The sequence below is a fragment of the Alligator sinensis genome, unplaced genomic scaffold (assembly GCF_000455745.1).
Source record: "Alligator sinensis unplaced genomic scaffold, ASM45574v1 scaffold352_1, whole genome shotgun sequence".
Classification (NCBI taxonomy): Eukaryota; Metazoa; Chordata; order Crocodylia; family Alligatoridae; genus Alligator; species Alligator sinensis.
In genome coordinates, this window is record NW_005842223.1 from 1,236,725 (window position 1) to 1,249,578 (window position 12,854).

General features: G+C 39.4%; 1 protein-coding gene across 4 annotated transcripts in view; it reads left to right on the forward strand.

Annotated features, from left to right (window-relative positions):
• The window catches only part of PARVA (parvin alpha), a 111,167-nt gene that overhangs the window by 69,167 nt on the left and 29,146 nt on the right, over positions 1-12,854 (forward strand). For all 4 annotated transcript variants that reach the window (XM_006027089.3, XM_006027090.3, XM_006027092.3 and 1 more), the window contains exons 2-6: positions 3,249-3,338; positions 3,424-3,494; positions 4,182-4,284; positions 6,646-6,786; positions 8,856-8,971. In XM_006027089.3, coding sequence (XP_006027151.1) covers positions 3,249-3,338; positions 3,424-3,494; positions 4,182-4,284; positions 6,646-6,786; positions 8,856-8,971 — 521 coding nt within the window. The remainder of the gene's footprint in view (positions 1-3,248; positions 3,339-3,423; positions 3,495-4,181; positions 4,285-6,645; positions 6,787-8,855; positions 8,972-12,854) is intronic.

The window sequence follows — 12,854 nt, forward strand, 5'->3', positions numbered from 1 at the left end:
GGAGCGCAGGGGGGCTCCAGGCAGGGGGGCAGCCAGCCCTGGGCTGGCTGCTGCCCTGTCTCTGTGTGCCTCAGTGTGGGGGCTCCACTGCAGAGCCCCTAAATTGAGGCACATGGAGTCTGTGCTGAGGCATCCTGTACCCTAGCCAGCTATGGAGACAACCTGGGCTGGCTGCTCCCCTGTCCCAAGGTACACTGCTCCCCAGCCAGCTGCTCCATGGCTGGCTGGGGCACAGGGTCCCTCAGTGTGGGGGTTCTGCAGTGGAGCCCCTGCACTGAGGCACATGGAGATGGGAGCAGCCAGCCCAGTGCTGCTTTCTTCTCCATCTCAAGGCATGCTGCATCCCAGCCAGCCAGGGAGCAGCTGACTGGGGCACAGGGTGCCTGAAGCATGGGGGCTTCTCATCGCACAGAGAAAGGGAAGCAGCCAGCCCATCTCAAGACACACTGTGCCCCAACCAGCTGGGGAGTGACAGGCTTGGATACAACGTGCCTCAGCACAGGGGCTCTGTATCTCCACGTTTGTCCCAGCACATGCCACTTTTTGGCATGCTTTGCACTCCTTTTTTCTTCCTTTTTTTTGTTTTTTTTGGGGGGTGGGGTTGTTTTTTGTTTTGTTTTGGGGTTTTTTTGCTACCAGGTAAGTCCCAGTAGCAAATTTTGCTCTAGCACTGCAAATTAGCAGCGCCATGCATGATTTAATGTGCAGTTTGTAGCACCACAAAGAGGTTTGCGGCAACACAAACTGCACACTCCTGCACATCTGGATCCAGCCCATGAAGTTGTGGGAGGTGGACCAGATACCAGAGGACTGGTAAAGGGCCAACGTGTTGCCCTTCTTTAAAAAACCAAAAAGGAGAATGCAGGGAACTACAGACTGGTTTGCCCCACTTTAATATCTGTGAATTTAATGGATCATATCCTAAGGAAGGCCATTTGCAAGTATCTGGAGGAGGAAAGACTGATCAGAAACAGCCAGCATGGATTTATGAAAAACAAATCTTGCCAAACAAATTTGATCTCCTCCTTTGACAAAGTGACTACTTACGTGGATGAAGGGAATGCTGTGGATAGAGTGTATCTGGACTTCAGCAAAGCTTTTGGCAAGGTCCCATATGGCCTCATAAACAAATTGGAGAAATGTGGGCTAGATAAAACTACTACAAGGTGGACAGATAACTGACTCAATAGCTGCAAGCAAAGGGTAATTATTAATGGGTCCAGGTCAATGGCAGGAGGTTTTGAGTGGAGTCCTACTGGGGTTTGTCCTTGGCCCAGTGCTGTTCAACATGCTTATTAGTGTTTATCAGATGACATGGAACTGAGAAGGACTGTGAACACATTGGAGGATGCAAGTGCGATTCAGATCTTGACAGATTGGAAAGTTGGGCTAGAACTAACAGGATGAAGTTCAATGTGGACAAATGCAAGGTGCTACACCTCAGAAAGAATAACCAAGAACATAAATATAAAATGGGTGACAGGATGGATGGCAGCAGTATGGAAAAGGAGTTGGGAGTCTTGGAAGATCACAGACTCAATACAAGTCTGAGATGTGATGTAGCCACACAGAAGGCAAATATGGTTTTGGGATGCAGCAATAGAAGCATTAGGTGCAAGACAAGGGAGATGATAGTGGCTCTACTCGGCACTAGTTAGACCTAATCTGGAGTACTGTGTGCAGTTCTGGCCTCAGCATTCTAAAAAAGGATGGGATAAGTTAGAGAGAATCCAGGTGCAATGATAAAAGGCTTAGAAAGCAAGTCATTTGAGGAAAGGGTGAAGGAGCTAGGCATGATCAGCTTGCGGAAAAGGCACTTAAAAGGGGACATGATAGCAGTCTTCAAATACTTGAAGGGCTGCCATAAAGAAGAGGAAGAACACCTTTTTTCTCTTGCTGCAGAGAGGAGGACACGGACTAATGGCTTGAAGTTGCAGCACAGTAAGTTTAGATTTGGTATCTGGGAAAAACTTCTTCACTGTTAGAATAGTGAGACAGTGGAAGCTGTAGGCCAGAGCTTTCCAAACTGTGTGCCGCGACACATTAGTGTGTCGGTGGCAGTGTGTAGGCGTGTCGCGCGAAATGCAGAAAATTTTGCGGAAGGGCACCGCGGAGCTCCCTTACTTGCATCTGCTTCACTTGGCCCCTCCCCCGGAACTGAATTACTGTGTCGCGAAATGATGCATGTCTAAAAAGTGTGTCACCAACATGAAAAGTTTGGAAAGCTCTGCTGTAGGCTCTTCATCATTGGAAGTGTTCAAGAAGAGGTTGGACAGCCATTGGTTGGGGATGATCTAGGTGTATATTCTACTATGAGTATTTCCCATGCTTCTGGATTTTGCTGGTTGCCTTTCCCCCATCCATCCCCTTTCTGCTGCATGTGTCAGCATGTTTTTAAGCTTTCCTCAGAGGCATTGGGTGTTGGCTACAGCGAAGGGTGGGAACTTTGACTAGTGCTCCTGCTGGGACCAAAGCCAAAGGTTCCTGTCTAGAGGGTCTTGCCCCTCTGCTCAGGGTCAGGCCAATTGCCATATTTGAGGTCAAGAAGGAATTTTACCCCATGATCAGATTGGTATAGATTTTTGGTATTGCCCCCTGCTAATGAGAAAGCCAATGCCCTGCTTCTATGAAATGGTGTCAATATATGCTCAAGAGATCCCAGATAGAGGGCCATGCCCCCTGCTAATGAGAGAGACAAAAAACAATATTAAATACCAAGATTTTTGGTATTTTCTCTTTTGAGAAAGAGAAATAACATAATACCTCCTGCTTCATGATGCATGCTGAGTATTTCTTTTAGAGTTGCTGTCTCTGTGTTTCTGTCCCAACTTGATTATGCTTAAATTGTCAGACTCGGAGACCAATGGCACAGATGGTGGAAATTGTCATGCCATTCAACCAAAATGGCTCTTCAGTGTTAAGTGGTAGACCCTCACCCACAAAAATGTGATTTCAGCCTTTGGACATTTGAGAAAAAATGGACCTTTCCCAGGAAATTATTTTTGCTAACCCCTCTGACTTCTGTGTGGTAACCCATGTAATAGCTACTCAGATAAGAGAGGGTTTTCTGAATTGTCTCTCTTATTTTCATTATTAACTATGGTTTATTGCTGGAAATATTCTCAGAGACTTATGCAAGTGGGTCATATTCTGATAAAGAAAATGATATCATTAATGTTACTTTAGTGCAAATAAAAGAGTAGGTATAATTGAGCTGAAATATAACTGAGCTTTTTTTTTCCCCTCAGTGTCTGAGCTTCAGGAAGAAGGAATGAATGCCATTAACTTACCTCTCAGTCCAATTCCATTTGAGATAGACCCTGAGGACACTATGCTAGGTAATGCATCTCAACAAAAAAGCTGTGTGTAAATAAAATTCTACAAATATAATCATTTTCTAATATCTATTTTTAACCCTTCTAGAGGAAAATGAGGTCCGAACAATGGTGGATCCAAATTCAAGAAATGACCCCAAATTACAAGAGCTAACAAAGGTACTGGAAAGCATGCAAACACTTTAATATTTCACTGAAAATGAATGAACCGGGGGGGGGTGTACCTATTTCTTTTATTTGAAAGCATCACGCAGACATGAATTAATTAAACCACATAGTGCACATGCATCAATAAAGGAGTACATTTCAGTACCTATTTTCAGATGAGATGCATAGAGCTCCCAAGAGTACAAGAACTAATGTCTGAAGTAGGAGAATTCTGGTTCTGAATCCATCCTGTAATCTAAGACTGCCCTGTTTTCTTTCTGTGGTTTCTTTATCTTGTATCTGGGGCATCTGCTTATTGCAATTCACTTAACTTTCTTCTCTTATTATGGACGTGATCTAGGGTCTGTTGAAATTAATAGAAAGACACTGACTTAAAAGAACATTGAATCAGTCAGCAGAGTTTTGTGCTATCCTGTCATCTTTCTAAGAAAAGTTAATGCAATATTTCCTCTGTGTAATGCACTCAGTCTCCATTGATATAATAAGCAGAAGTTCTTTATCACTTTGTAGCCTACACATCTTCCATTTGCTTCTGTTGTAATTCCATACCAGTTGTAGTCAAACCACTGTAGTATTGGTGTTTTCTACGCTGAGTATTTCCCAACCATGTACAGTGTAATATGTTTTAAATTGTAAACGTTCTATGCATAAATGGTCAAATTTGTGTTCCCTGTATAGGTATTAATTGACTGGATTAATGATGTACTGGTAGGAGAAAGGATTATTGTGAAAGATCTGGCTGAGGACCTGTATGATGGACAAGTATTACAGAAATTATTTGGTAAGAAATATGTATATGCTGTTGGGACACTGTCAGTAAGTAGATCAGTTGTTCTGTGTTAGAGGAGGCTTGGTGTCATCTTACATTTGCAGCCTTTATATGATATAAAAATAGCCTGGTATTATAAGAGCTTTGAGCAAAGGTTGTCCATTGCAGTTTTGAGGAAGTGCCATCTTCTTAGGTACAGCACAGTGCATGTTGCACTGGAATTGATAGAAAGGACATAAAGCATACCCAGGGTGCTAAAGGGAGGGTTCTAGTCTTGGCAACAGCTTAAGCTCTGATTAAATTTATTATCTGCATATGTTCTGTAGAAACTCAACCATGTTACAAGTGGAAATTAAGTTTTAAAGCAAGGGTATTTCCATTACAATGGTGGATGTTTTTAATCTGTTCAAGTTCCCATACCATAGTTTATTTAAATCTCAAAGTTCCTCTGGAAAGTTGGAGTTTCTATCTGCTTTCCTGCCTGGCTCTTAATGTTAGTGAACTAATGATACCCAGTGGGTTGCAAGCTGAGCTTCAGCTGAGAAAAAGATAGAGGAAAGAGACATTTAATTCAGAGTTGGCAAGTGACCATTAACTGCTGGCTTAGAAGCCACTTTCTTACTTATTACAGCTCATAAAGTCTCTGGTAAATTTTTATCCTGTATTTGAAATGGATCTTGAAACAATCTGTGAGCCATTCTAATAATGGTCTTCTAGCCCATGGATATGGAGAAGTTTGCTTCTATGAATGGTTAAGATACTGAACATATTGTGATGGAATATATATGGCCCTGATCCGGGAATTTTATCTATATGGGCAGACCTTCCGTGCAATCTAAAAATATCCATCAGATATAATCTAACTTGCTACAGGCAGAAATAATGTATACAGTTGGATTCTGATCCAATGCTTGTTGAAATAATTAGAAATCTTTCCATTAACTTTAATTGGCTATGTGTCAGGTCTCTACAGATTAAAGGGCCTGCAGTGAAATCCTGCCTAGATTTGCAGAAGACCCCCATTGATATCATGTGGCTCTTACTACAGGAAACAAGCCAACAAGCCCAATTCCATTCATACTGGGAAGATTTGCCATTGACTTCAATGGGAGCAAGACCAGACCTTGCAAGCTGAACAACATATTTCTTTTGTGAATTAAATTGGTGGGCGATCAATTGCTTTATTTCTGGTGCCATTATCAGGGAGGTTTTTGTGCAGTCTTCTTTACGTGTTAATTAATGGTTGTAAGGATCCTGGCAGTTTGACAAAAAACATTAGCAGCCATTATCTTTGCTAGTAATATTAATGGGGCCTGTTTTTTCTCTTACTTCCATCTGTGTTACTCCATTTAGTTTGGATGTGGATACTTCTGAGGTAGGAGTATGTGGCTCATTGGATTTTTTCTCCATCACTTTTACTTTTTTGTTCCACCTTGAAAATGTGTTTTCCATTTTCTTATTACACAGACCTAATCTGTCTTTAATTTACTAAAGGCCCTGTCTGTGCACATAACTTGCAATAGTTTAACTAAAATAGTTTTTTTAATTGATTTACTTAAACCACTGCAAACCCCTGTGTGGACACACTTACACTGACTAATACCTAGCTTTTATTGATTTAGCTTAAGTCAGTAACTCACCAAATTAAGCTAAATTGATATAAACCTAAGGATTTGTACCAGTTATAATTAAATTGATTTAAAAGCCAGTAAAAGGTTTGAGAGTAGATGTAGGCTAAGTTTATTTACGAAGAGGCTGCCCATGGTTTTAGGTGCTTTTATGTGTATTAAAATCTTTGAATTATTTTCCTGGATGCTTCATCTCTAGTCACATGACTATGATACAACCTGATTTCTACCACTCAAACAGAAACTTTAAAAATATTGTTCTAGGGGCTGAAGAAGAGGCAGTTCATCTAGACTGGACAAATCAAAACTTTTATTTGACCATCAAAAAAGCTAGTCTATAGTACAATTAACCTTTGTGCCATATATCTTTTATGGAAGAGCCAAGAAGGCAGCATGCTTAACCCCCACCTTTAGTGATCTAGAGTTGCATCCACCCCTTGCTAGCTTGTAGTGTGGTTTTCATTACTACTTGGCTTTAACGTTTACAGGAAACAATGAGAAAACAGGGGGTTATAACCTTAGGATTAATAAGTGACACTAAAGGTCCTCTGAAGTTAAAAAAAAAAAAAAAGATGTCCTTACATGGACCGGCCAAGAAATCAGTCATCGATTTTTTTTTCCAACCATGAACCCTTGTATCTACTGAAAATGCGCTGGAGTGTGGGGAATGGAATGTCTTTCCATTGCTCATGGTATCTAAGGTTAAGGAGCAGACTAACTGTCTTTTCTTCCATTATCACTTCAGAGAAACTTGAGAGTGAGAAACTGAATGTTGCTGAAGTCACACAGTCTGAAATTGCTCAGAAGCAAAAGCTACAGACAGTGCTTGAAAAGATCAATGAAACGCTTAAACTTCCTCCAAGGAACATCAAGTGGAATGTTGACTGTAAGTTGCATATTTTACAGTGAAGCACTTAGACGTTGATAGGATAGATGTTAGAGTCCCCACCTACAAGTCATAACTATACTACACTAACGAAGGCCACTTTCCTGCTCCTTGTGGAGGAAGCTGCACAGTATGGTGAATAGGGGTGTACATTCAACAACATTTTTTCCTTCTCCAATACTCCTTCACCTCCAGAGAAATAAATAGCTACACTTCTTTAAACACTTGGCATTTATGTATTCAAAGGTGTACATATCTCTGCATCTTTCATTACCACATTTGTGCATGTGAAAGTGGGACTACATGCATTAAAAATGCAGTATTTAAGCTCACAGATGCCTCATATACAGTGCATACACATGACATTTGCCTGCATGTGGTTCAAATGGATTATGGCCAACTGAATATTTAAAGTAAAATCCTGCACCCACTGAAGATAACTAACTCCCATGGATTTTGCCCAAATCTTTTCTGTTATATGTTCATATTTATTTAACAATGCAGAAAGTTCAACAATGGCTGTGATTTATGAGTGCCTTAGACTTTGGTTGCTCAATTTAAGACACCTTAAAAAGGCCTGATTTTCTGAAGGTGGATACTCAGTAGTTTTGAAAACCAGGTTTCATCAAGCTGTCTCAAGTTGGGCACCCAAAATCACCAACTGCTTTTGAAAATTCTGCCCAGTATGTTTATAGCAGCTGTTTCCTGTCTTCTCTCCCCATCCTGAGCCATGCTATCTTTCATCACATGTCCCACGTGGAAGGGAGAGATGTAACTATGATGAGGCAGGATGAACTTTAAGCATAGTTCTTCCCCATAACTTTTCCCCTTCATGTGGCCCCATCATGTTATTTTCATCGTCGTTTTTTTCCATTCTCGGCTACGCAGCAGGATGCAAGGCATGTAGAGGGGCCCTGTGATTTAACTTACAATTCAAATTTGTCTTTGTTTTAATGTGTTACATGTGTTTCCCAAATTTTTAGTGTGAAAGTAGGAGATTGACAGCAGCTGCCAGAGCCAGCTGTTGTACACATAGGTGTGGGGCAGGCTTCTTTATACAACTCTCCCAGACCATGTCCTTCCCCATCAGCAGCTCCCCGCCCCCCCCTTCCTCCCCCAACCCTGCCAATGTTGTAGACTGTGGCAAGTTATGGGGCCGATACAGAGAGGTCCACTGCACAGTTCAGAATTGCATTGGAAATGATGAAAGAGAACATTTCAGGGAATCATTTACTACTTTACTTGTGAAATAACTTAGTAGTTATTGGTTACTTCATGTATGGAAATACATGCAACATTGTATTGTAGCTGTCAACCATCACATTAGAGCACTACCCAAGGGAAGCAAATGAATGCACTGTAAATCTGGATGCAAGCAATAAGAAGAAGAAAGGAAGTACTAAGAGTTAAAAATAAGATTCTATTCTGAGGCCAGCAGTTTGATACTTGATTAAAGGTTTCCTACAGTAAGTCTTTTGATATCTTGTAAGTCTTGTTAGTGTTAACTACCCGTATGAAACCTGCTGAGAAGAAACTAAAATAACAAGAATAACTATAACAAGTTCATGAGGAATGTTTGAGTCATTGAGTTTGCTAAGTTATTGCTCAATGCTTCAGCCAAAATAGGCTCGTTTATCATCCTACAGACATTGTGACACTTAAAAATGAATAAAGTGCATGTTATGAATACAAAAATATCTTTCTGATAGTCCATAAATCCATACTCAAATAAAGAGGATGAAGGGGAGTGCATAGACAGCAGTTTGAGCTGCTGTACTTGAAATCTGGCTTTTAAATCAGGTTTAGATTTCCATTTTCCCAGGCCAATGGCTTCCGGACATAATGCAAAATCTAACCTTGGTGTTCAGGAATACAGTTGAGTACTGCATTCCTACTACCTTCTATTTATGGAAGGCAGTTGAAAGAAAGGTACCCTGAAAGCACCCATCTGTTGGTCCAGGTACCAAGGGAAATGTATCCCATATGCCCATGAATCCCTGCAAGCAAAGTGAAATATTTGCCTACGTTGCTTTGCCTTATGTAACTTGTGCTTTTAATATCTATTTCAGCTGTTCATGCAAAGAGTCTTGTAGCAATACTTCATCTTTTGGTTGCATTATCACAATATTTTCGGGCACCAATCAGACTTCCAGATCATGTGTCTATTCAAGTCGTCGTTGTCCAGGTAAGATAGGTGTAACTCAGTGGTGAGAGTGCTGAAATTGATTGATGAATTTCTTGAGTAATAAACGTAAAACATATTTATGCTGAGTTGGCTCTCAGTGCTTCACAAGTGAAAGGCAGAAGAACAAGTATTTTCCCAGACTGAGTTGTGGCTCTGAATATCTTATTTTGATTGCATAGTGGCCAGACTATGACATTAAAAATGTATTAAACTTTATTATTGTTGGAATGCGTTTGTATATAAATCGCACAGTGTGATCTCTAAAGTTAATATTTTTCCCATTTTTGACGGTCATCTCACTAGACGGCGTAGATATTCAAATCTGCTTTTGTAGTGAGTGATGAATTGTCATCATTTATTAAATTCAGATTCATGTTAGGTGAATAAGTATTCCTTTTCAGCCTTATACACACTAATCTAGTCTAATCATAATTTTGTCACCCTCATAAGACCATTAATTTGATCTTTTGTGCCAGTCATACTCCCTATTAGAGTCTCATCTGCCTCAATTTCCCAGGTTACTCTGTCTGTCATTTTTCTTACTAGATTCAGTTTGATGTGCACTTGCCATGTTTTGCCATTCCCATTTAATTTATTTTCTCTCTACATACCAGCTCTACCTTTATTTTTTGTGGCATAGCAGTCCTTACCTTTTTTATATATTTATTTTGTTTACTGGTGCTATCCTGTAACGTCTGTTGCAAGAAGTTATTACTTGGACTCCCTTCAGATCTAAAAAAATGAGCTGCTTTTTTTTAAAAACCCCATTCATATATCAGACAAGTTTTTGAACTGGAAATCTTACGGGGAAGTTCTGGCAGATGCATTTTGGAAAGACTTTTATCCAACTCATTGGTGACAGAATTCCAGTTAGGGGGATGAAAGTGATTTGTTGTGAGTTTGCAGTGACAAATGTAAGACTTAAGAGGAAAGCAACTTTCAACCAAGCAATTTCTCTTCTTGATGTGGATGCTTTAAAATATTAATAATCAACATTTCTCTCAAAATACTAATGAAGACAGCCTAAGAAGTCAGGAATGCAGCAATCATGTCATGTTGTGGCAAAGGACCTAGGGAGGACAGGAAAGAAACAAAATGTATATGTATATAAGGAGTTGGACCATATGTTCTTCTATATTGAGTCTGCTCAGACAAAACTCTTGAAGTCAGTAGTCTCAATTTGCCTCTTTTTGTTAATACACTCTTATCAATCAAGGATAACTCTACTGAAGCCAGTGGTGTTTTCAGAGCATAAAGGTCTCTTACTTAGTGGAAGTTTTATATTAGTGTAGATGGTAGCATTGGGCTCACAGTCAGAGAAAGGCTGCCAACAAGCCCAGGGAGGCAAAGAGAAAAAAAACACAGAGCAAAACCATATTCACTTTCAGACATACCCTATTCAAGATATTGGTTTTAATTCAGTAATGTCTAATGCCTTCAATGACAGAGAGGAATCTGTGATCAGTTCATGTTTTCATAAACTGAAATGCATGCTTACAGATGTTACTGAAATGGCCTAGAAGTATTGTTAAATTACTGTCTTCCATTGTCATGAGGGTGAACGCTCATCTTCCCCCAATAGAAATCTATTAATCAACACTTATTTCCTTTGTTTTAAATACCCTATGGTATTCTTTTGCCCTTTATTTTAGCAATAAATAATATTTAAGGAATACCAGTATATAATATTTTACTAGTAATAACACCAATCACATGTGTATAATGACTCACATTTTTCTATAACAGGCAATTGTCTGTTATTTCAGTTTTCCATAGAAAAAACTTTCTAAGCATTTTGCTGAAAATTCTAAGCATTTTGTGTGAAGAAAAATGTTTATGGGGAAAATGTCAAAACATGTTAAAGCATTTTGATTCATTCGGTCTATAACTTTATATAAAATGCAGTATTAATGAAGTAGCAAAATAGTACAAAATATTAATAAGACAAGAGCCAATAAAATATACACTGTGTTCTAATAAAAAGTTGCAATGAAACTCATTGGTATAAGTCAAAACAAAATATTTCAACGCTATGTAAATAAACCATTTTTATTCAAAATGAAGATTTACAAGAAGACAGTTTAGAATTTCAGATTTTCAATCCACTTCGAAATAAAAAAGGTGCAAAACGTCCAACTCTCCTGCAGAATGTGAATTACTACTCTCAATGAGCTCTGCTTAAATGTAATATCCAACTAGGGACCTAAGTCAAAATCTAGTGTTTTGATACAGTTGGATTTTTTTTCCTTGTCCAATGGAACTTGTACTGGACACTCTGAATGGTGATAAAGTAGAACATGAAGATTGGGTGGGTTTTTTAACATATTTATTTGACATACAGTTTGGAATGAGTAACTCCAAATTTCTATTAGGATTTATTTTTATTTTTGGGGATAGTTATTATTCCCCACCTATCTTAAAACAACCCACACAATGAAAAGGTACTTTGCCAGCTATTGACAGAAGAAATGCTACATGAAGCATTTGAAAGTGTTGAAATGCTTATATTAGTTTTTTAGAGGTCCATTCTCCAACTGCTGTGTCTGGGACTTCCATGCTACTCTTTCATTGCAAGTCAAAAGCAAAGGAAAATACTTTATGAAACACAGCATGTAGGTGGACCAATGTGAAGTGAAATGTCAAGTTGATGTGTGGTGTATTTGGACAGTGTGGAAATGTCATTAATGTTATTGCTGAAATGCCTAGCAATAGACTGGAGCAGTGGTTTTCAGACTGTAGTAATGTACCCCTGCAATATGCAATGTTTTGCCAAGGGGTATGTACTCAAAATTTAATAATGTCAGTGGACCTTCTGATTGGTTAGCACACTATAAGTACTGTAGTGGCATCGTCACACGTTAACTGATCAGAAGCTGAACATGCAGAAACGCATTGGGTGTAAGGGGTATAAGCAGCAATATTTTACAAGTAAAGGGGTTATGCAGCCAAAAAGCTTGAAAATCACTGGACTAGAACAAAGCATGGTGCCTGTTTTCCTATCAAAGAATGAGGGACTTAGGTATAGAACTCCCATTAATATTAACAGTGTCGTGGAAACACACGCAGCATACTTTTGGGTCAGGTCAGCAGAAGCTTTTATTTAAAAGAAACTACAGCTGTAGGGGGGGATTTCAAAGTGACATGGATCTCCCAAGCACTTGGAAGGGGTCCCTCCCGAAGAGCAAAATCAGGAGGCTTATATACTTTTTAACAGTTGCTTATAACTCACGTGATTATATAGTGAAATTAGCATGAAAAGCGGCTATAATATTACTTCATTATTTTTTTGCTGTAATCAGGATGGGAACTAATGGGGGAGGCGAGGTTAGTTTACAAACCTCCTTCTTGCACCTGCAAATCAGAGTTGTATATACTTTTTGCTATCTTCAAGGCCGCGGTGAGCGAAGCAGTTGCAGAGGAGTTATAAAGAACAAACACTTTCTCTTATCTGTTCTATTATACAGAGCCAGCAATTCTCCACAAAGCGGTTATGTCATCTTATAACTAAAATAGTTAAAGTTTAAGGCATATATTTTTTCTGATTCCACAGTCCCCCCCTTTGAGACTATTTAGTCTCACTTTAGCCTTAAATTTTTATTCTCATGAGCCCCTCTATTTTATCATGCAGCCTTTTATGTTTTCTTTCAATCTGCTCACACTTTTGTAACACCATTATTCTAGACTCTGCTGTGGGTTTTCTTGCCTTGCTAAAGCTTCTCCTGCTGGCTTTCACGCAGCAGAGGATCAGTTGCACTAAGACATAAAACATTATCAGAACTATCAAGACAAACAATATTCCATACAGGATTTTCTTGCCAAGGGCCCCGGAATCTGGGAGCCAGGTTAGCCAAGACCACATTTCTTTTAGACCCCAGTCAGTATT